Genomic DNA, 22,217 nt, shown 5'->3' on the forward strand with positions numbered 1-22,217 from the left:
GTTGTTGTCGGTATCCTACAATCGCCAACAGTACGTTGCTCAAGATAGGAATAATCAAATTCAGTTAGAGGAAGCTAGGCGAGCTCCACTCCAAGTCTCGTCGGGTGTCGACTGGACTGACCCGTTGGACCGCTTGATTGGGATGCAGTGCGCCCCGTGATGCACAGTTCGGATCGCCTGCATCGAAACCCACGTGCTGCTTCTATCTACATATGGCCCCGGCCCGTCGTCAATTTACTACGGTAAAGTTTGGTGTATGGTTGAACGTGACAATCGACAGCACAAGGTGGCTGGACAACAATCGCGACTAATCTCTTTCGACTATCTTTTCTGTCTTCTAACCTGCCTACCATTTTTGAGATTCAACCCAAGCACCAAAGATTGATAAGCTTGTTGTCGTATAGCCCCCGCGATTTTCAAAGCTCCGAGTGCAACCTGAAATTTGGAAGCTCCATCCCAGCACATCATCATCACCTCACGAAGCATTGGGCACTCACTCACTCACTGCACTGCACTGATTTGTAGATTCCCCACCTTGATTATCTAATCAGGTGTCGGACATTCGACCCATCGCAAGCAACTCTACACGCGCGACTTGCTACCGCAACCCGAATTGCAGATCATCTGGGTAACTCAGACCATTGGCGACCCGAAGCAAACGAAACGGCATATCTCCCAAAGGCCCTCACTCACGCCACTGTCGCGCGCTGCTGCTGCCTGCCCTCCGCTTTCTTGCTCAGTTTTCCTTTTTTTCCTTAATCTTTTGGCGTTCTTTGAACTTCCGTTTGTTGTCAATTGCTCCCAAACCCACAACACAAGGCTGCTATCTCGCCTCGTCCCGCCGCCAGCCTAACCCGCCTTGATCCGACGACCACCCCTCCGGTTCCCTGCACCTAACCGGCAAAATGTCGGAACCACGTATGTGCATTGCAACTTGCTATCACCTTGGCAATAAGGATTATCTGCGCAAACCTGGACCAAAGTCCGGCCAGCTAACACGGGCCGACTTATCACAGTGAGCGCGGCCGACGAGGAGCGGTACACAAACATCATCGATGGCATTCTCCAGACGGCGGACCTGCAGACGGTCACCATGAAGAAGATCAGAAACGGCCTGGAAACCGCACTCGATGGCAAGGATCTGTCTGAGCACAAGGTAAGCTCTTGCTTGAGCTATATGCTCGGGCCTGACCTCACCCGCCAGCCACCACCGCTAACTCGTCACCGTCCCTGTAGCAAGCCATCAAAGCTCTCATAGGGGCAAGGTTTGACGCAGCAACTGCCAATATGATGGAGAACCCCAACGAGCCCACCCCGGCAGCTTCAGACACACCAAAGCGGGACTACGATGACATGGTCAACGGCAACGGCACCGCCGTCAAGTCCGAAGAGGACGAGGACGAAGAAGCAGAGGATGACGAGGGCCAGGACGGAGACCAAATAAACGTCTCGGTGCCGCCGCCAAAGAAGAAGCAGAAACGCGAGTCATCCACCGAGTCGGCCGACGAGAAGTTTGCCCGGCAGCTGCAGGCAGAGGAGGAGCAAATGGCGAGGGCGCGTACCACGCGCGGCGGCAGGGACAAGAAGGCTGTCCCAAAGAAAAAGGTCACCAAGAAGAAGAGCAAGGCCAAGGTCGCGGCAGACGACGACGAAGATGTATCTGGAGATGGAACACAGAAGCGCAAAGCCGGCGGAGGATTTCAAAAACCTTTCCATTTGAGCGCTTCGCTGGCCGAGGTGTGCGGAGAGCCTACTGTAGGTGCCCCCCCCTTGAAGACTCACTTCCACTGTTTGGGGACATGACCCCCTCCTGGTTTGTTTGTGACTGACATTGGACATGGCGTAACTAGCTCTCTCGACCCCAAGTTGTCAAAAAGCTCTGGGAACACATCAAGAGCAACAATCTCCAGGATCCAAACGACAAGCGTCAGATCCTTTGCGACGAAAAAATGCAGGCAGTATTCAAGCAGAGCAGCTTGAATATGTTTGCGATGAACAAGCTGATCGGCAGTCACCTTTACCCTGTCGACGAGGAATAGAACGTGACAGACTTGATACTCCTCTTCTATACCCCTTTCCCCTTTTTCTATGCTGTAGAGTCATTTCTCGGCTGTTGTTTACATTTTCATTTTCGTCCTTTTACACGTCGTTTGATGGTTGGTGCAAAGGGTAGCCGCAAGGGAAAAGCAAACTGGTATGGCGTTTCATGGCTTCTTCCGTGATTTTCTCTGAAATATTATAGTCTACTGCGCTTTTTCTTCATTTTTCTCTGTTTTCCTCGCTGTCCTTATATTTTTCAGTTCTCCTTTACCCTCTTACTACCTTTTTTTTTTTTTTCCCCTTCTCATGGAGCACCATATTCATATTGGCGCTTCATGTTACAAACAGTACAGATGTGCTTCACCTCTACACTGATGCATTTTGCTCGATTTTGCATTTCAAGTTTAGCACGGCGCAGCTCCTTACGATATTGGATTTGGATGGATAATAGTTGTTTGCGTTTTGCAGCGCATGTTGGTCAGCAGGTTTGGATCCAGGGTTTTAGAAGACTGGAACATGGCTTGTATCTCACATTGATTTCGTTTTTCATTTTTCCTTTTCCTTTTTTTTCTCCTTTACTGTTCTCGGGAGTCACTAAGATATGCTGGTCTTGGAGGGAAGGTTAGGATGCATTTAGTCCGGTGCAGGTTGAGGAAGCACACGACTATACGACACGGTGGCCTGGTCAATCGGCATACATGAGATAGTTGATAGTTGCACGATTGCAAATGACATACATGATGAGAAGGCCTGGATGCCAGGTTCTGATTAGTCTAGCACTTCAGACATAGCCCTAGTCAGATACTCATTTTATGTACATGATTTCTTTTGCATTTCGAGGCAGCGAACCCGTTATTTTTCATCAGGTATCACTGACAATTCCTCAATCGAAATATCTTGGTAGCACGGATGCGTAGCGGGCACTCGCTAATAACTGTCATTATGTCTCATCCAGGGTAGAAAGGCGTGACTCTTGGGGGCTTGGGCAGGGGATTGCGTTGGTCCGTGCATCCCTGGCAGGGCCAACTAGACCCCCATGTCATCGCCCGCCAGTTCAAAAGTGGGGCAGGCTGGCACGGATGAGGAGGACATGGCATTTTTTGGCCCCTCCCTCACTCGAGAGCTGGTGCTCTCGGCGCGATTTTGGTAGAGCTCTTTGGTAGTTATTTCCCTCGAAGCAACTCTTCTCTCTCTTTCGGCCCCGTCGCCGTATATTAGGTTCCTCCCTCCCATCCTGCCATTGTTTTTCACAGCATAATTTTTTATTTGTCTTGTTATTCGGTTTACCGTCGCATTTGTGGCAATCCTAGCAGCCTATTGGAGAGAGCACTGAACGATCAGAACGCAACTCGAAAGCCGCCACCTACGCAACATACCAACCTCCAACTATCCTGTGCACCTTGACACTGGGACTCCGGCTCACTCAGCAAATCCTTTATCCGACTCAAAGTCAAGAGGCCATTGGATCAATGGACTCTGCGGGCGGAGCAGCCGGTGGCAGCAGCAACGGCGCAGGCCATGCGTCTGCTCCTACCGGTTCCAGATCAGAGAATTCGAAGAGTTCCCGCGGCGGTCGGGGACGTGGAGGTCGGGGCCGTGGACGGGGTGACTCTAAGAGCGGTCGCGGCGGCGGCGAAGGGCAGCAACAACGTGGAGGTCGTGGCAAGCGAGGCGGAGGGTCGAACGCGCCCTCGGGCAACAGGGCTGACGGCGAGCCAAAGGAAGGAGCTCCGGCAGGTTCGCAGGCCAAGGCTCAAACATCAAATGACGACGAGGCCCAGGAAGAGGGCGAGGTTTGCTTCATTTGCGCCAACCCTGTCACTCACAGCTCCATTGCACCATGTAACCACATCACCTGTCACATTTGTGCGTTGCGCATGAGGGCGCTCTACAAGAACAAGGAGTGTCCGCACTGCAGGACACTGGCATCCTTTGTCATTTTCACCGATGATGTGACCAAGCGCTTTGACGAATATGGCGACTCGGACATTACAAGCGCCGACGATAATATCGGCATCAGGTACACGAGCGAAGATATTGTCGGAGACACGGTCCTGCTGCTTCGATACAACTGTCCGGACCCAGACTGCGATTTCGCCGGTCTGGGATGGCCGGATTTGCATCGGCACACGCGATCGGCGCACAACAAACGCATGTGTGACCTCTGCACGCGCAACAAGAAGGTTTTTACTCACGAGCATGAGCTGTTCAGCGATAAAGGCGTTGGCGAGCATATGCGCCGAGGTGACGATAAGCCGGGTGCCATAGACCAGACGGGCTTCAAGGGTCATCCGTTGTGTGCATTTTGTGGCGAGCGCTTCTACGACGATGACAAGCTCTACGAACACTGCCGACACAAGCACGAGCGCTGTTTCCTCTGCGACAGGAGAGACTCGAGACAGCCGCACTATTACAGGGATTACAATGCTCTCGAGAAGCATTTCAAGGACGACCACTTCCTCTGTGCGGACCGTGAGTGCATGGAGAAGAAGTTTGTCGTCTTTGACACTGAGATGGACCTGAAGGCGCATCAGCTCAGCGAGCACGGCAACAACCTGTCCAAAGATGTCAGGAGAGACGCGAGAGTAGTAGACATGGCCTCTTTCGACTATCGATCATCTTACCAACATGAGAGGAGAGGCGGCGGGAGTGGGAGCGGCAGAGAGGGTAGAAGGGAGGGGCGGGGAAGAGGACGCGATCCAAATGCAGAGCCGTTGCCTGTCAGTTCGGCGCAGCCAATGAGACGGGACGAGATTGCGTTCCAACGCCAAATGGCCATTCATTCTGCTCAATCGGTCACCTCTCGTACCTTTGGCGGCCAGCTCTCACAGCCATCGGCCTCTTCTTCTGGTCCTACCCCTAGTCAATCTTCCCGTCAAGGCGGTGCGGGGCGTGGCCAGAGCTCGACACAACCGCAGCCATCCGCTGATGCTATGGCTACCCTCTCCCTCACAGACGTGGCGAACCTAACGCCGCAAGACCACGCCCGCCTCGCCCGTCACGGAGCCGTCATCGAGCGCGCCAGCAACCTGCTAGGCAATGACTCGACCAAGCTCAACCGCTTCCGACAGCAAATATCGTCATACCGGCAGGCCGCGTTGACGGCGCCACAACTTGTCGATGCCTTTTTCGCCTTGTTTAGCGATACCTCATCCAATGCTCTTGGCACTCTTGTCCGAGAAGTATCTGATCTCTTCGACGACCGTGCCAAGGGCGAGGCTTTGCGCAAGGCATGGCAGGACTGGCGAGCCATCAACGAGGACTACCCATCTCTTCCTGGCCTTGGCGGCATGCACGGCGCCACGACGTCTAGCAGCGGGTGGGCCAATGCGGCCGTTGCAAGCCCGACTCAAATGTTGGGAGGTGCGCAGAGTCAAGGCCAGAACTCGAGGCACACCACCAGAGTGTTGAAGCTCAAGAACAGCACGAGGCGAGGGAGCATGTCCAGCATTGCATCTTCCACTCCATCGGTCGGTGCCAGCAACTCGGCCTCGGTCCCTGGCGCGAACTGGGTCAGTGGCAGCGGGTCCTCATCCACAGCCTCAAGGAGGCCGGCGGCATCGTCGGGGACAGCGTCGGCAGCGTTTCCTGCGCTGCCTAGCGCGCGACAAAGCGGAGCTCGCCAGGCGGCGCAGCCATCCTGGATCGGCGTGCCCTCGTTGTCGGCATCATCAGGCGCGAATCGGAACAACGGTCCCGCCCCTCGCCAACCTGTTCGCACAGCGGCATCCATGGCGTCTGGCGGTGCACCACCCGCGCGACGCACTGCGGCCGGCGAAGACGCATTCCCGGCCCTGCCTGCGGCCCCCAAACCCCTTACCACAATCTTCGGCTACGGAACCGGGGCAGTGAGAAGGGATACGGGCGGGGGGAGGAACACTGGCTTCTCGTGGGGCGGTGGAAGCGGCGAGGCCGAGGCGTCGGGCAGTGGGGCTGGGACCGGGTCGGCCGGCGACGATGGCAACGGGTCTGGACAAGGAGGCAAAAAAAAGAAACAAGGCAAGAAGCAAGTCCTTGTGCAATGGGGATGATTGAGGTTTCGCGCCCAAAAACGAGGAGTCCACTACATTGGTTGGAGATAGATCCTTCTCCGTTTGGGAGTTTTCTATGTCTATTCAATGTCTTTCATTTGTGGAAGGATCTCGGTAGGAAAAAGATATGTCACACTATCTTTGTCTTGTTCTTTGTTATTTGTTTCCGTAGAGCAACACACAAAGCGCTGCATGGGTTCCCTTTTCTTACTCTTTCAGCAATCGTGAAGCTGGCAGGTGTTCATCGCAGGCTCTGGCGGACTCGGAGTATAATAACAAGGAAGGACGTCGCTGTTGCTTGTCGCACCTGTGGGGTGGCAGTGCACACAGGGTTGGTCCGCATTTGCGACGATTGCAGATCAGAAACTTTGGCAACCCAGAACAACATACAATTTTAGCACAGAGCTCTTTCCATGTGCGGCGATCAGAAAGCCGGTTCGGAGGAAGATACCAAAAACCGCTCGGGTCGCCTGACCTTTTCGTATATTTTTGCCCGGCCACCAGGTTTTATCGTTCAACTTTGTTTGTTAATGCCGCCATCCTTATATAGACGAAACTAACTGGCCCCGAAAGGTTGAAAGTTTGGGCGGCGAGTGTCAGAATTCCTACTCCACAGGCCACGGTCAAGGACGTGGGGGGTAAAGAGGTGACATTCTTTTTTTATTTTTATTAATTTCTTTTTAAATTTTTTTTTTTTTTTCATCGCTTCTTCTCGTCTGAAGACACCGAATTCAGCGTAGGATCTGGTTCTAAATCAAGTCACGACCGCGGCTACCAAACCATGGGAACACCACTCCCATGTGCAGATCCACATAGACGCCGTTGAAACGCCCCGTATAAATTGTCAAATGGAGACAAAAGGGGAAATTCAAGGGGGGGATGATGCCTCCTCAGCAAGCGTTCGACGAGGCGTGGGCTTCAATGCGCTGCGGCCATCATGTCGCTAAATACAGGACGATTTCCTCAAGGTATCCTATCCTTCTGGTTTGTCAATCACGTTCTCAGCTTTGAGGCAAAATTATAAACGTGATTGTTCGTCCTTTGTTCTTTTCCTGAAGACTTTACCCATCCCGCTGCACCCTCATTTGGTCATTCACCGGCCAATTTACACTCTTTTTTTTTTTTTTTTTTTTTTTTTTTCTCCAGTCCTTCGGAATATTTTACATTCTCTATACAGCACAGGATGCCTTCCTCTTCCAGTCTCTTGAGCGGCGCCGTGGCCGGCAGCCTCTTCATCCAAGCAGCATTGGCTTACACTGTGATCCAAATCCCTTCCCCCTTCATGACCAAGAACATCGACCCGATCGTGTTCCCGGGGTCGTTTGACAAGTCGCATCTGCACTCCTTCTTCGGGGCCGACGCCGTCACGGCCACGACCAACAAGACGGCCGAGCTGCAGAACTCGTGCACAAACGCCGAGAACCCAAACGACCTCTCCATCTACTGGGTCCCGACGCTCCTCTACACCAAGGACGACGGCAAGACCTACGAGCCCGTACCCTTGTTCCGGTTCAGCGCCTACTACAACCTGGGCGAGACCGAGGCCGAGGTCGCCATCCCGCAGGACCTGAAGATGGTGGCGGGCAACGCCGACGCCAAGACGGCGGCCGAGATGCCCGCCGACGCAAAGATCAGCTGGTTCTGTGAGTCCGAGGCCAACCCGCCGGCGGCCGACAAGAACGGCTTCCCGTCCAAGACGTGCAGCACGCACCTGCAGCACGTCATCTTCTTCCCGCAGTGCGTCAACAGCGCCACGCTCGAGACGGCCTACAAGGCGAAGACCCACGGCACAAAGAACGGGTGCCCCCAGGGTATGTCCAGCATGCCGCAGCTCCGCTTCAGCATCCGCTACGACCTGCGCAAGGTCCTGCCCAACGGCTGGGACGGCCAGGCCCCCTTGCGTCAGGCCTGCGGCGAGAACATTTATTGCTCCCACGGCGACTTCATCAACGGCTGGTCCCAGGAGACCGCCCAAAACATGGTCGGCACCACAAAGGAGAAGTACAAATTCGCTGCCGTCGAAGGCCCCCTCAAGAAGAAGGACTGCACGCAGCGTGACGCCGACCCCAGCCACGGCACCAGCAACTATGCCGAGAGCGTCAAGCTGATGAGTAAGAAGACTTGACGAAGGAGGATGATCAAGATGTGAATTGATCCCCCAAAGTATGGTGTGAAACAAAACTTGTATCCACGACTTCATTTTGAAATTCATATGTATATATAGATATGAATAATATTTCGCATTGTTCAAAATGCGCGACTATCGATTCGTTTCATAACCATGACATTAGAAACCTTAAACCCACACACATACACGCCTCCAGCGCTTCTTTAACACAAATGGTATACGCGATTACATGATAAATAAAACCAGACACATTACATCCTCCACGTAAGCACACATTTTAAACCTTGGGGTTCTCGTCGTAGGCGGGAGCGCCCAGCTTCTGCTGCTCGGCAGCGGTGGGCTGGTTGCTGCCCATGAACTTGGTCTTCTTAAGGGCGTTAAGCTGATCCTCTTGGGCGTCGAGGTGCTTGAAGCAGAACCAGAAAGCGACACCGCCGATGAAGGCGATGATGGCAATCGAGGCATAGTTCCAGACAAGCAGGGGATCCTCAGAAAGGGGAACCCAGGCGAAGCCAAGGGCAGAGGCAAAGGCCGACATGAACAGGTTGACCGACATGACGAGCGACTTCATGTTCTCCGGGGCCTTGGAGAAGGCATACTCGTACGAAGTGACATTGGTGAAGATCTCTGAGATACCGACGAGAATGTACGGCAGACACTGAGCCCAGACGTTGATGGGCGCGGGACCCTCCTCGCACTCGGTGGCGCCCGTGCCGCAGGGAGACATGTTGTAGATGTAGTGTTGCATGACAGCAGCAGCGACCATGGAGAACGAGCCAAAGAAGAAACCGCACGTCATACGCTTGATGGGAGTGAAGTTGAAACCAATCTTGCGCAGGCCGGGGTAGAGGAACTTGTCAAAGATGGGGACCATGATGACGATGGAGATGGGGTTCAAGTTCTGGATCAGGTCGTTGGGAGCACCGTTGAGGACCATGGAACCGGCCTGGGTGGTCAGGTTGTTGGTCATCTGGTTGTATGCCAGGTGGAAGATGGGCAGGAAGAGGAAGACCTTGCAGGCCATCAGACCACGCCTGACCTCATCAACCCAAGCATCGTCGTAGGTCATCCATGCCGGGCGCTGGTCAACGGGCACGTTGGAAGGCTTGCCGGCGTCGAGGCTAACCTTGAACAGACCCTGGCGCTTGATGCAGAACGTCCACAGCTTGAGGAATTTGGACAAAACGGATCCGGTAGGCGGGGTAAGGCGGTAGTTCTTCTTGTTGGTCCACAGGATCAGGGGAGCCAGAAGGAACAAGATTGTGGGCAGGAGGAAAGCCAGCCAGAAGCCATAGTGCTTGGCAACAAAGACCATGGAGATCTGTCCAGTGACGGCACCAATGTTGATAGCGAAGTAGAACCACAAGAAGATACGGGTGTTGGTGATGGCAGGGTCGACGATGACACGCTCGCCCGAGGGCAGCGTCTCAACACGGTGGCGAGTGTCCTCGTTCTGCTCGGCAAGCAGGGGCGAAATGTTGGCCTTGAAGAAACCGGTACCGATGCAAAGACACAGGAGACCAAGGAAAAAGACTCCAAAGGAAGTGTCGGGGTTCTTGAGGACTTCGGGGGCAGAGGCGGCTGTCAGAATAGCGTGGGCAATAGTAGAAACACCAATGGCGATGTGGATGGTGACATAACGGCCGAGACGGGCGTCGGCAACGTAGGCACCGACGAGGGGAAAAATGTAGGCCAGGAACTGGTTCAGCAGCGAAACAGCCTGTCCAACAGCCTGTCCCCTGCCAAGCGCTCCAGTCTTGCCGTCCGGAGCCGGGTTGGCACCAGTGGGGTGGCCAGCGGGCAGCTCCCGCACAACAAAGTTGGTGTAAAGGACGGCGGAGCCATAGTACGAGAAACGCTCGCAAAGCTCGGCAAAGGCGATGGTGTAGAGAGACCACTTAATCTTGCCGGAAACGCGACGAAGAGTCTGGAGCTCCTCCTCGGTGGGCTTGTCGGCGTACGACTCGTCGTCCGAAGTTTCGGCGATGGCGTCTTGTTGGGCCGTGGCGGGGCGCGAGTGCGACTTGACCCGGCTCACGTCCATGGACCCCCGACCGGCCATGATCTCCTTCTCAGTTCCCTGGATGGCAGCATCGGGCACATGGGCTTTGGCCACGGCCTCGGCGTTGAGAGTGCCGGTGTTGCTCATGTTGGTGGGGTTGGGCGACCTGTTGAGCTTGCTTTTTTGTTTGTGTCTCCTCTATTGAAAGATAGACAGGTGGGCAAGGGAAGACAGCAGTCTGGTGGCGCGTAGATCGGAAAAAAAACAAGAGCTTGGGGCAGTGTCTCATGCAGGTAGGCAAGGCTTATATAGGCCCAAGAAGCTTGGTTGACTCTCTCCAATCTCCAGCCATGTGGTCCTTATCCCGTACCACGGCCGGTCGGCATGGTTTCAATAAGGAAGGACCCAACCTAAAGACGGAGGAGGCGAGCATCCTTGGGTTTGATACGAGTCTGTGATATGGGGGGGGGTCCCGCATGGTCAAGGGCTAGATGGATGGAGACAGACACATGCAGCATGGATGCATTGCATGGATGGATGGTAGCTAGTTCTTCGGTTCCACTCCTCCAAAGATACGTTGTAACCGTCGGAACCCCCGCTGCCCCATCTTGCACAGTCAACCTAGATCAGCAGTCGCACTGTTATGCGATGCAAGTGCAGAAAAGGAAGGAAATTGTTGGTAACCGGTGCAAAGTCCTCGATGGGAATTACAAAAATACGAGAACCTATCAGATATGTGTGTTTGCTCGGCGCTTCTCAAACTGGTCTGCTGCCGAGTGGCCGGCACTAGAGATGAGGGAGAAAAAAAGACAAAAAAAAAAAAAAAACACTCCTTTCAGCCACCCGTTGCCGTCTTGTCCCGTCCCTGTCTTGCCTGCCTTTGTGATACCAAAGGATGCAAGGCAAGAGAGACATGTGCGGAGGTGGTCTCGCCACCACACTCGCTTCCGAATCAACTTGGGGAATTGGGGATTGGATCTACCTACCAGCTGCTACTACAGCGAGGTAGGGTACCTAGCTTTGCTAGGAACAGGCTACGCCACTGACCTAAAAAAGAAATGATTGAGGGGACTGGCCAACCAACATTGTCTCCGAACTCCATTCTTCGGAATGATTTTTTTTTAAAAAAAAAGTAGGGGGCCACGGGGGAAAATAGAAAGAAAGAAGAACTCGCCGCTAACACCCAGCTCCGGAACGACCACTTTCCCAAACAGGAGAGTGCGCCCGGAGCTATGGCCCACCATGGGATCAAGCCCATTGCAGAGTTTGGCTGGTTGGACAGTGATTCGGTCTTGGCAATGGACCTAGATTTTTCGGTCGGTTCAGGCGGGGTGGAGAGGTGTTGTTGGTGTCGCGCTCCTTCGTTCAATCTGACAGATAAGGGCGGGTAATGAAAACAGAAATGGCCAGTCTGGAAACTTAGCAAAGCCGAGGGCAATCAGTGTTCAATCTGCTCACTTCCCTTCCTTTCTTCCCTGCATGTTTACTGTACTGTGTTTGACAGCATGCGTCGAGATGGACCCCCATTTACTAGAGTACCTACCTTACCCGGTTTCTTCTGACACCACTTTACCTCAGATAGGAAGGTCCTACTTTCGCTGTTATTTGCTAAATAAAAATAACAAGAAAAGAAACCGCAAGTGGTTTGAATTATCGGGACGCCAAACTCGGTGTTGGCTACCTTACATACTGCTAAGTCATGCTTCGTGGCTTCTTGGAGAATATGGCTGTTTGTGGTCCTGTCGCAACGAAGCAGAGAAGTATGGCATGTATCCCTGAATTGATTGCAAGACCGATCACAAGTAGATAGGTGGACATTTGAAGAATACGGATATCACTTTTGTGACAACGTAAATAGTCCCGGGTCAGATCCAAGGAGCCATACGCAAAAGGGTTCTCCGCAAACCAACAACTGATTGATTGATTAGTGGATGGACTGCTTCTAAGCGAAGAACCCCGCAGGTTTGCCCTGTTTCAACAGGCGTAATCGTGGTAGGATTTACCAATTGATAGAGGTGAGAAAATCCGATACCCTTTTCGTTTGTTTGTTCTAAATCTCACAGTGGCAACCTGATAATCGTCTTGATCGTCCTTAATCACATTGATAACTTTTGCTCTCCAGCTTATTTGCGTTTGTAGGTGTACCTTGAGCCTTATAAAACAAAAGAAGGACGTTACCGTTAAGCATGCTAAGCAAAGCCTCCCCAACGCTTGGCGATCCCCTCCGTCTTGTCCGTCTTCGGGTTGAGTTGTGCATTGCTTACTTGCGACGCGAAAAAATGGCAAAAACTTGGCTTCGCTTGGTTGACATTCCGATATGCAGTGCGGGCTGGGCAAACCCAAACACCATACCGTAAGTGCAAGAAAGCTTCTAGCGTGCTCGGCGTGCGCCTTCGAGAAGACTCTTCGCATCCCACCCTACCGTCGCCCGTTCCATCCCGCGCATCCCACACGCACACAAGAAAAACCATCTGCCTGATAAAGGTGGTAAGGCAGCGTAACATTGACGTATTGCATTTAAGGGATGAAGGGTATCTATCTGTGTGGCGAGCAGGTGTCTCGATCAAGATGATATGTTGGCGATGATGTGGCTGACGGACCACCACCAATTAATTTCATTCTCTGGCTGTCAACCTCGTAGTTTTGTGGTGTGCAAGGAACGTATCAAATTGAACCAGAGGTTCAGGGATCAGAAAGCACGGAATCGCACTCTAAAGGTCGAATAACCCCTGTATAGTTGACACAGTGTGCGTCTTTCTCGGCCGATTCCTTAAAACACCCTTGTAGATACCTTGGACACTTGAACCCCCAAACCCAGAAAGCCTCTTTCGCTCTTTCTCTCTCTCTTCCATGATTGCGGGGATAAAACGCATCACGCTGTTTAATTGGTCATGGACCCTTGTCAAACCCCCGCCACACCTTTCACCAAACACATACATCAATCAGACGTGCCCCGGATCCTTTTTTGCCATCGAAACAAAACCGAGCACACGACCACCACCACGGGGAAAAGAAGATAAAAAGAGAGGTGTGTTTGCTTTCCAATATCGCATGCACCAAGACGGCAAAACACACCCGACGTCACAGATAAGGCCAGGCTGTAAGCTGGATAGGAAAAATCTACCACCAAACTTCTCATTTTTAAGGCATCCTGGTTCTGGCCTGTGCCCTATCACCAGTCAGTCAGTCGACACGCCAAGACGTCGTCGCCAAGACAGCTTCAATTTGCAAAGCGGGACTCTTATCATGTATCCTTTCCACCCCTTTCGTCGACCGTTTCCTGGCACGGGGGGTACATTGCAATCACAAAATTTTCTCGCTGTCCGAATGCACCGTCTTGGCTTTCCTCGAAGTCACCGAGGCTTCAAACGAGGTTACCTGCTCATGCTACTTTACTGTCTGGATAGGGCCAATTGGCCCAGGTCGTAATATTGCATTATCTGGGTCGAATCATCAAAATCTTGGCCCTTTTTGTCCGCGTTGGAAAAACTCAGCTTGCCACACCAAAGCAAGGGGATGCCCGGCTGGATCGGCACAACCTTTTTTATAAACTCCAGCCTGTTTTTATTCAAGATATGGCGTATATATCATGCTCGATTGCGCCATACACTAACTGACAAGTCGATGGGGCTTTTTTTTGGCTGCTTTTTCGACTGCCTTGAAGTGGTTTGTAAAAATTTTGCTAAATTTGACAGCAAACTTATAAAGGCATTGCAAGCTTTCAAGTCACAATGGCCACCGACTCGGTTGGTGTGCTTTGGCGGGATGGTCGGGTAGGGGACGGAGTGTGCCTACAGCAGCGGGCAAAGCGGGCTAGGGAAAATACAGCTTGTCAATGGATGGATCCCTTCCACTCCTTTGGGGATTACACCTTTGATTCGTACAAGTTCGTCCCTTATTGGCCAACACGCGCAGCTAGTTGCAATGTTGGAGCTGACGCTGTCATGGCGCCATTCCATCTTTGGAAGGTGCTATCTTTGCCCCGGGGGAGTTTGTCCCATGCGAATGCAGGGGACCTTTTTTGGGTGGGCCGAAAGGCTGTGACAAAAAGAAACTCACTCCAAATAGGCTTCCCTCACCAATTAACGACAACGTCACAACGTCATATGGCTCAGCGCTAGGTAAGCCTAGACGATTCATCACAGCGACATATCTCGTACGAAACAAACGACTTCAATAGTTTGTTAAACTAGGGATTAATTGAGGCTATTCCAAATTCCCACAATGCCCTCTCAAAGCCGGCCGCCAGGCTCAACTAATCTCAACGCTGCTGCGAAAGGACGGGTTGAAGGCGCGTATGCGCTTCCGCAACTTATTAAGCGCCAACACCCTAACATTAAAAATATTTAACATAGATGTGTTCAGAGCTGCCGGAGTCTGCAAGCGGCAAGGCTACGCGATACTTCGAGCGCAGCATACTGAAGAGACCCCAGAGCAACGAGGCCGCAAAAGGCTACTGTAGGACGAGGACCGCGATAAGATCGACGCTCTCCTTTTCGATGAGGGTTTTGCGGGACGGGAAATAACCTACGCAGATCTTCGCGCCGTGGCAGGAGTGAACTGTTCCGGATCTGTACCTCTCTAAGGCGGGCGTTGACTAAAAAAGAGTGGAAGCATTATATTGCCTATGAGAGGACGTATGTATCGCCTCAATACGCCAAACAACGCATGGAGTTCGCCCGCAAATCCCTTGAAGAACGACCGAACAAAGAGACTATCGAGACATATGGTACCCAGGTGAACAGCATGCCTCCGTGCGAGGTTCAAATCAAGTGCAGGTATGTGATTTGATATCTTTCGAGGGTTCGTCCTAGACTACCATTTATATGGTAATTGCACCAGGTCTTTAAGAAACCCGGCGAACGGTATTACCCTAATTGCATCGTTGAACGGCCAGAGAAAGATGGAACCAAAGGGAAATACAATGCTCACTTTTTGGGGGAGCAATTGAGTACATCTTCAAGTCAGATCTTCACGAATTCCATATACCTACCAATACAAACGGCACAATGTCACAAACACTTTACCGCAACAGCGTGCTCAATACGATTGTTAAAGACTGGATAGACACAGAGGGACCCCGGGGCTTTATATTTGGGGAAAGACGTGAAGACGATCTATGTGCAAGATGGAAGCACGATCACGGACTATGGCATTTCTTGAACTGCCCAGGAAGCCCTGATTTTGCTCCAATAGAGAATTGTTGGAGAGTACCTACCAGTTCCGTCTTGGGTCAACCTTGGTTAGACCGTAACGATTTGGTGGAAAGGTCAAAAGAAGGTTGGGCCAGCATCTCGCAGGAGCATGTTAACTGGCTCATCGATAGTCTCCCAGATCGCTTCAGAAGATGCCTGGAAATGGAAGGCAGGATGACAGGATATCGACATTCTAATTTGATGACTAATGACTATTTGTATCTTGGTTGCAAACGATGAGGCCCCAGTTTGGAGCAATTTTCTTTTTGTCCCCCTTTTTTGGGGTGACCTTCGTATGCAGGGTCTCGGCTACAACGACGTAGTACGCGGGCTGCCACTCAAAGTCAATATCCTGCAAGGGGTCGTCCAAAAATCCTCCGCTCTCCCCGTCCAATCTGCCTTCTCAGTATGGAATATGGACAGCAGGTATTTATGTTCGGTCGAAATATTGGGCTTTGTCAGATTAACACGTGTATCTATTGGGTATCGATCGCACTGGGAAGCTGAATCACTAGTCGGAACCATGATCCGTGACGGAATCTCTGGGACAACACAGTCATTTCGAACGCTCCGGACCGGACGTTTTGACATCTCATATGCTAGTTTCGGTCGAGATATCCCTTATGCAGTCTCGACAACCATGGCAGTTACTTGTCCAACACAAGTTCGACAGTTGTTGGCTAGGAGGTGCCATCTTGTCATTGCAGGGAGATGCAGAATGGTTCCCTTCGCTCGGGTTACGGTACCCTCAGTGCCTGATCTTCTCCGACCCAGGAAAGCATCCCCGATCTGTTGCTACGTTGTCGCTGAAGTTTATCCGTATGTTCTTTACACATACACCCTCGGTCTCACCTTGAGGCTGGCTGCCCTTTTTTTCGATATCAACGTGTCTCAAATAGTCCAAAAACAACTGTTTGCAACAAATATCCGTGATGGCCGTGAATAACTTTTAAAGATGTCGATATCCCTTACAGCTGCGCCGTATCTCCCCCTCTTTAACATGTCGAATACGTCTTTGTCTTCATTCCCTTCTGCCTGTATAAGCGGCGAGTCCCGGTGTCCATAAGCGACCCAGGACGACGTATTTGAACGCGGCCGTGGGAGCAAACACTCTACTGTCTTGGAACAGGGGGTCGAACAGGACTTTGGGGGCCGGACCAACGATCTTCTCGTCGGCTGGCTCGCTGAGTATTTCGACCAGGGGCTCTTCCAGCCCACGGAAAGTATATCGACGATTTTCATACTGGCTGTGAAAAGAGCAGCCTGATCAAGAGACAGCAATCAGAACGTCACTTCAATCAAAGTTTCAGGACAACACAACAAAGAAGTCTCATAGCAGCTATGGAACGAATTTTGTGTTATAGACAGCGCCAAAAGCCCCTGGTTGGCTGGAGAAGCGTCCGACTGGCATGGTGACTGCTATCCAAAGATAGGAGTAATCATCTGGAATTTGATTCCGAGAGTAAAGTCGATATTGACGAGGCTGATAAAGATGGTTCCCTGAGGAAGGCTGGCCGTGATAAATCCAAATCGCAAAAGCGGGGTGAACCAGAGGGATGCCGCCGGTTTCCAACGGCAAACAGCTTATTCTCCGGGTGTTTTTTTTTTCCGCCGTTGGTCGAGCAACCCATTGTGCGGGGGAACAAACGTGATTTTGTGTTTAAGCAGAACATATTACGGGTGACCGTGAAGGTAATGCTTTGTAGGATCTTCCAGAGGGACAGGGCCAGAATTCTTTCTTTAGAGCAACGAATACCGGTCAAAGGAATATTTGAATAATTCATTGATTTGTAAGGGCTCTTGATGGAAAGGGAGTACAATATACAGTGGCTGTTCTTAGAACGGAAGAACTACGTTGGGGCGGTACGTCTAAGTCCGGGCTGTGGTATAATTAGTCCAGCTTTTTTGCTCATGTGGGGTGCGTGGCTCTGCGTGGCTCCAAGTCGAAATGTCCGGAATGCTCGGAACAGCGTCATATGTGATTCGTCCATGCTTAGTACGGATTGCTCCCCCTCCAAAGCTACTATTTCCACCGCGACGTCCTGTGATCCATTCAGTTGATGCTTTTCCTATAATATGCCCGGGCGTTGTCACTATCGGTCTTCCAACAGAGGCAAAAAAGAAAAAAGTTTACTGTCAAATGAATTTGCTTAAACGATAGTTCGCGAAGCTTGCCTCAACCAGCCCTGCTCCCCGACGCAGTTCATGCATGCCAGAAGGTCATTGCATAGTCTGATCTTCTAGAAAAAATCTTTGTTTTTCTTGTCCTCTCGTTCTCCAGAGTCCTCTAATCCCATAATCTCTATCAGTAATCTAACCCGTCCAGGGCGAATATACTTCCCACGGGATCGCGTGGCTTGCCCTCGGCGCGGCACGACTGCCGCCGACATTAATCATAACGCCAACCAAACGCATGGTCAACGACAAAAAGATACAAATCCAGAGGTCCAACTTGAACAAAATAAGTTCCTCCAGAACCTTCGCTACAGAAAGAAGAGCCATGGAGCAGCTCAAAGGATCAAAACAAATGGCATAAACCCAGCCTCTCAACCAGTCAGTCGTTTCACTGAGCAGACATCTTAATTGGAGGAGTGCCGATATTGTTGTGGTTGCGGAAGAACAGGACACCCTTGCCACTGCCCTCGGCCTCGGCGCTAGGCTCAACCCATTGGCACATGCGGCTGCTCTTCCAGAGCGATGCAAGGAAGCCAAGCGGGCCGCCGGCAGTGTCGCTGCGGTAGTGCTTGCCCATCACCTTCTTGATGGCCTCGGTAGCCTCGTCGGCGTTGTAAAAGGGGATTGTGCTGATATAGTGGTGCAGGACATGGGTCTCAATAATACCATGAAGCAGGTGGCGGCCGACAAAGCCAAACTCGCGATCGATAGTGGCGGCGGCACCTCGGACAAAGTTCCACTCCTCGGCGGTGTAGTGCGGAAGCGAGGGGTCGGTGTGCTGAAGGAATGTAATGGCAACTGCGGGATTCACGGCTAATATTAGCTCCAATGCTGACACAAGGCTGTCTTTGGAAGAGGTCACAACTTACCAAGCCAGTGGTTCACCCAGAGGTAGGGGATAAAGTACCACACCAGCATGTTCTTGAAGCCGAAAGTTTGGCAAAGGTACACGAGGCCAGCGACAGCAAGACCGATACCAAGGTCGCTGAGAAGCACCTTTCCGGCATCCTTGTTCTCATACAGCGGGCTGCTGGGGTTGAAGTGGTTGACGCCAGTGAACAGACCGTTCTTCTTGCCCTTGCCACGGCCCTCACGCTGGCGCTCGTGGTAGTTGTGGCCGGTCTTGTTGGTGAAGATGTAAAGAGGCCAGCCGATCAGCTGCTGACCAACCAAGTGGATAAGGGTAGCGATGGGCGTCTCCTCGGTCAACTCCGACAGCTCGTGGACCATGCGGCCGATCCTGTTGGCGTGCTCCTCGCGGGTGCGGGGCACAAAGACCATGTCACGCTCAATGTGGCCAGTGGCCTTGTGGTGCTTGCTGTGCGACATCTGCCAGCTGAAATACGGAACCAGCAGGCACGAGTGAAGAATCCAACCGACCGTGTTGTTGATGGTCTTGGAAGGCGAGAATGCCTGGTGGCCACACTCGTGGGCAAGAACCCAGAGGCCGGTGCCAAAGAGGCCCTGGAGCACCGTGTAGATGGCCCACAGACCAGCACGAGCCGGCTTCGAGGGAATGTACTCTGGCGTCACATAGTTGTGGAACACGTAGAAGGTCGTCGCCAGGAGGGCCATGTCACGGGCGACGTAGCTCAAGCTACGGAGAGCAGAGCGTTCGAAGCAGTGCTTCGGGATAGCATCGTGAATGTCCTTGATGGTGAAGTCGGGAATCTCAAAGGTGTTGCCATACGTGTCAACAAGTTTGCCGACCGACTTGTTAGAAGGCTTCTCCTCGGCTGCCGCATCAACTGAGGAGAGCGAAGAGAGTGAGGTTGACGAGGCAGAGTGGCGGGGCGAGTCCATAGGCGACTGAACAGCAGTTCCCGGAGCTGAGACGTCCGAGTCAACAGTTGCCGAGGTGGTCGTTCGCCTCAAAGGGTTCTTCTCCTGGGCAATGCCCGATGTGGTCGATCTGGTGGCGGGCATCTTGCAAAAGGATGCAGGAGTCCTGGGTACACAAGCGCTACTTCAATGAGGAACGCAAACCTTGGGCAGTTGTAAATAGCCTCAAGATATGCCAGGTAAAGAACAATATGGCGCTTGCAACTTCGCCAATTGGCTGGGAATGTAAAGAAGAGAGAGAATTTCTGTTGCCAGCAAGCAGAGCAGAATAGTCTTGACACAATCTTCAAGGATCAAGAGTGTATTGTAGTGCACTAGGTTTTGAGTAACAAGGCGGGACTAAATAAAGCAAGACACAGAAAAAAAAGCATTCGACCATGCTCAAGCCTCGGCCAAAGTTGTAGTGGCGGGATGATTTTGGTGGTTCGATTCGAGCTAGGATTTGTTGGGGTCTTGGGGGGCGGCCCTTGCCTAACTGTGCTTCTAGAGACACTCCCAACCTGGGCAGTCCGCCGCGGCGTTCAGGGGGCTTGCCGCTTTCTTGGTTGCAGCTGCCGGGGGTCGACTCTCCACAGTTTGGACGTTGCATGTTTGGACGCAACGGTACGGTAGGGCGGACGGAGATTGACGACCACGAGAAGAAATGGGCCACAATGGTAAAACAAAGATCGTCTTTTACTAGAAAAGCACAATGCATGTCAGGTGGCGACGGTAAAAGAAAATTGGCCTTGGATGTCTTGCGGGACCTTTGAACATCTGACCATGAATCCCACATACATACAGACATACTAATTAACTATCATATTCTATCAATACTAGTACGTGCGTGACTTGACTTTGGTGACGACGGTGTCGACATGTACAAGTGCGTGCCAGCCTTATCTGCCGAGGTTCCACCATCGTGGTATTTTTATCTGTATCCAGCTCAGGAACCTAGGTGAGTATTTAGGCTATCTTACCTTGGTAGTATCAGAGTATGTGGCAAGGTGGCATGTCTGCATAATATGTGACAAACGGGATGCGCTCCAGCCGATGCTTTTGGCTTGACGTGGAGCAAGCCACATGGCAAACACTTGGACGCATGTCTTATGCGTACTCCGTACATAGTGGCTCGCGTATTCTTATGTTTGTCATGATACGGAGGAAAAATAACGCTAGCACTTGCACGCCGTACATGATCTAAAAACGTTGCGCCTTTGGCTGGCCGTGCGTTGGATAATCTGTAATTACGTTAGTATCTCTTTCTCGTTGCTTACTTTGCCGCGAGGGGGAAGAAAAAAAAGTTACGAAAACCTGAATCACGACTCATACGCATGAATGTATTACGAAGGAATCAGCTAAGGGTCTTTCTCAGATTCAAAAGCTCTCGAAACTTTCACATGCTTGACATGCTTACAGAACTGGGGATGGGTTGGGTACAGAGTACAGTACCTATGTACATCCGAAACAACCAGATCTCCTTTGTATATTCATAGTATTGACTGCCTAGATTAAACTTGATATATTTTCTGCATATCTTTCTATGTCCAAGAAGCATTTTTTATAAATCAATAACTTACCAAAGTTTAATCGCACCGAGCAACTTGGGGAAATCCCATGTGCGCACCTTACCCCAACATGTACTTTCAGGTTTTTTTTTTTTTTTTTCACTATCCGCCAAACAATGGCCAAGTTCAATTGAGAAGGTGGGGTAGGTCCCAAAGGACAAGGCTTAGCGGTCCCACTAATCTAGGTACGCTTAGGACGTTCTACTACTTTTGTGTGAAAGTTTTCAAGCAGGCTCTCACCCTATACGCCGCAATAGCTGTTAATGCCCCTCACCTTAATTGGCATGTGACATGGCGTGGAATCAGGTCGGCACTAACCGCCTGGCCACTTAATCGTAGGCACTTGAAAGTAGCATCGTAAATAATCGGATAAGTGCCAGCTGTCAGATATATTCGCCACTATCTTGCTAGTTAGTAGTATATCAACGTAACTAGCGCGTTGACTCGCCTCAAGAATAAGAAATTCAAACAAATGTATAGCATGAGAAAATGGACGGTTGGCGATTGTCGCGGTAACGTAAACCGACAAAGTCAAAGTCGGTGGTTGCTCCCCTTCCGTATTAGACTCCATCCTCCGTAGGGTTGATAAATTGAGAATTAGAATCCCGAATTAGCAAGTCGAATGCAGAATGCCGAACGCCAGTCCACTTTCATTCTGATTTTTTTTTCTTTTTCTGTTGGGGATCTTCCCCAAGTTTTTTTGTTGAGGCTCCATCGCATCTGGAGACTCAGCCATGTCGGACAAAGAGCGATACCCTGCATAAGGGTACCACACCCCCCTGATTATCAAAGGCGGTGTGGACACGTCCCAGAATTGTCACATGCTCCCCCAGACAACAGGGCTCTTTGGGCTTGTCAGTCTTTTCAGAGTCCAGAGTTCAAGTACACACACTTCTGTATCTTGTTGTTAAACCGAATTGTATATCTTGGGAGTGGCCAAGCGCAGGTGATGCGGTCCCAGCGCAATGGGACCGTCTATGCAAACTGTCATAGTTGCGGGTAAAATGCAACATTGCCTAATTGACCAGAGGCTTGTTAGTTTCAAGTTGATCATTGACATAGGAATTCAGTGGTCTAAGAGAGCCCTTCTAACCTTGTGTCTTCGATACTCTGTACAAGCCAAGGTTATGGGGACAGAGCCCAAGTGCCCCGGCGTTGTATAAGGGATAAGGCTAACATGAAAGAAACTTTTTTTCGGGCAGACGTTGGCAAAAAGTAAAAAGACGTGCCCGCGGTGTGGCTTCTTCAGCTGCCCTT

General features: G+C 51.5%; 7 protein-coding genes across 7 annotated transcripts; 5 read left to right on the forward strand and 2 right to left on the reverse strand.

The window, feature by feature from the left end:
* Nucleotides 1–905: 905 nt before the first annotated feature.
* PpBr36_10583 (uncharacterized protein) lies at nucleotides 906–2,039 on the forward strand (the record flags this gene model as incomplete). Its single annotated transcript, XM_029897694.1, has 4 exons — nucleotides 906–918; nucleotides 1,017–1,156; nucleotides 1,237–1,755; nucleotides 1,851–2,039. The coding sequence occupies 4 exons, from the start codon at nucleotides 906–908 to the stop codon at nucleotides 2,037–2,039; spliced, it is 861 nt and encodes a 286-aa protein (XP_029744092.1).
* A 1,470-nt stretch (nucleotides 2,040–3,509) lies between these two features.
* On the forward strand, nucleotides 3,510–6,071 carry PpBr36_10584 (uncharacterized protein; the record flags this gene model as incomplete). Its single annotated transcript, XM_029897695.1, has 1 exon — nucleotides 3,510–6,071. One exon carries the CDS (start codon nucleotides 3,510–3,512, stop codon nucleotides 6,069–6,071), a length of 2,562 nt encoding a protein of 853 aa, XP_029744102.1.
* A 1,183-nt stretch (nucleotides 6,072–7,254) lies between these two features.
* PpBr36_10585 (uncharacterized protein) lies at nucleotides 7,255–8,196 on the forward strand (the record flags this gene model as incomplete). The annotated part of the gene is made up of 1 exon (XM_029897696.1): nucleotides 7,255–8,196. One exon carries the CDS (start codon nucleotides 7,255–7,257, stop codon nucleotides 8,194–8,196), a length of 942 nt encoding a protein of 313 aa, XP_029744088.1.
* A 280-nt stretch (nucleotides 8,197–8,476) lies between these two features.
* Nucleotides 8,477–10,348, reverse strand: PpBr36_10586 (uncharacterized protein; the record flags this gene model as incomplete). Its single annotated transcript, XM_029897697.1, has 1 exon — nucleotides 8,477–10,348. One exon carries the CDS (start codon nucleotides 10,346–10,348, stop codon nucleotides 8,477–8,479), a length of 1,872 nt encoding a protein of 623 aa, XP_029743984.1.
* Nucleotides 10,349–11,040: 692 nt separating this feature from the next.
* PpBr36_10587 (uncharacterized protein) lies at nucleotides 11,041–11,591 on the forward strand. Its single transcript, XM_029897698.1, has 2 exons — nucleotides 11,041–11,206; nucleotides 11,338–11,591. Exons 1-2 carry the CDS (start codon nucleotides 11,097–11,099, stop codon nucleotides 11,507–11,509), a joined length of 282 nt encoding a protein of 93 aa, XP_029743985.1. The 5' UTR covers nucleotides 11,041–11,096; the 3' UTR covers nucleotides 11,510–11,591.
* Nucleotides 11,592–13,932: 2,341 nt separating this feature from the next.
* On the forward strand, nucleotides 13,933–14,727 carry PpBr36_10588 (uncharacterized protein; the record flags this gene model as incomplete). The annotated part of the gene is made up of 3 exons (XM_029897699.1): nucleotides 13,933–14,087; nucleotides 14,270–14,322; nucleotides 14,567–14,727. The coding sequence occupies 3 exons, from the start codon at nucleotides 13,933–13,935 to the stop codon at nucleotides 14,725–14,727; spliced, it is 369 nt and encodes a 122-aa protein (XP_029744129.1).
* Nucleotides 14,728–17,959: 3,232 nt separating this feature from the next.
* On the reverse strand, nucleotides 17,960–19,497 carry PpBr36_10589 (uncharacterized protein; the record flags this gene model as incomplete). Its single annotated transcript, XM_029897700.1, has 2 exons — nucleotides 17,960–18,369; nucleotides 18,441–19,497. The coding sequence occupies 2 exons, from the start codon at nucleotides 19,495–19,497 to the stop codon at nucleotides 17,960–17,962; spliced, it is 1,467 nt and encodes a 488-aa protein (XP_029743986.1).
* Nucleotides 19,498–22,217: the final 2,720 nt, after the last annotated feature.

This window comes from Pyricularia pennisetigena, assembly GCF_004337985.1.
Source record: "Pyricularia pennisetigena strain Br36 chromosome Unknown Pyricularia_pennisetigena_Br36_Scf_10, whole genome shotgun sequence".
Lineage (NCBI taxonomy): Eukaryota > Fungi > Ascomycota > Sordariomycetes > Magnaporthales > Pyriculariaceae > Pyricularia > Pyricularia pennisetigena.

Bases quoted from the DNA above. Each gene is read 5' to 3' on its own strand.
- PpBr36_10587 (XM_029897698.1), top strand. From the start codon at position 11,097: ATGCAAGGCAAGAGAGACATGTGCGGAGGTGGTCTCGCCACCACACTC. The intron at 11,207-11,337 runs GTAGGGTACCTA...AAAAAAAAGTAG, and splicing joins CCAGCTGCTACTACAGCGAG to GGGGCCACGGGGGAAAATAG.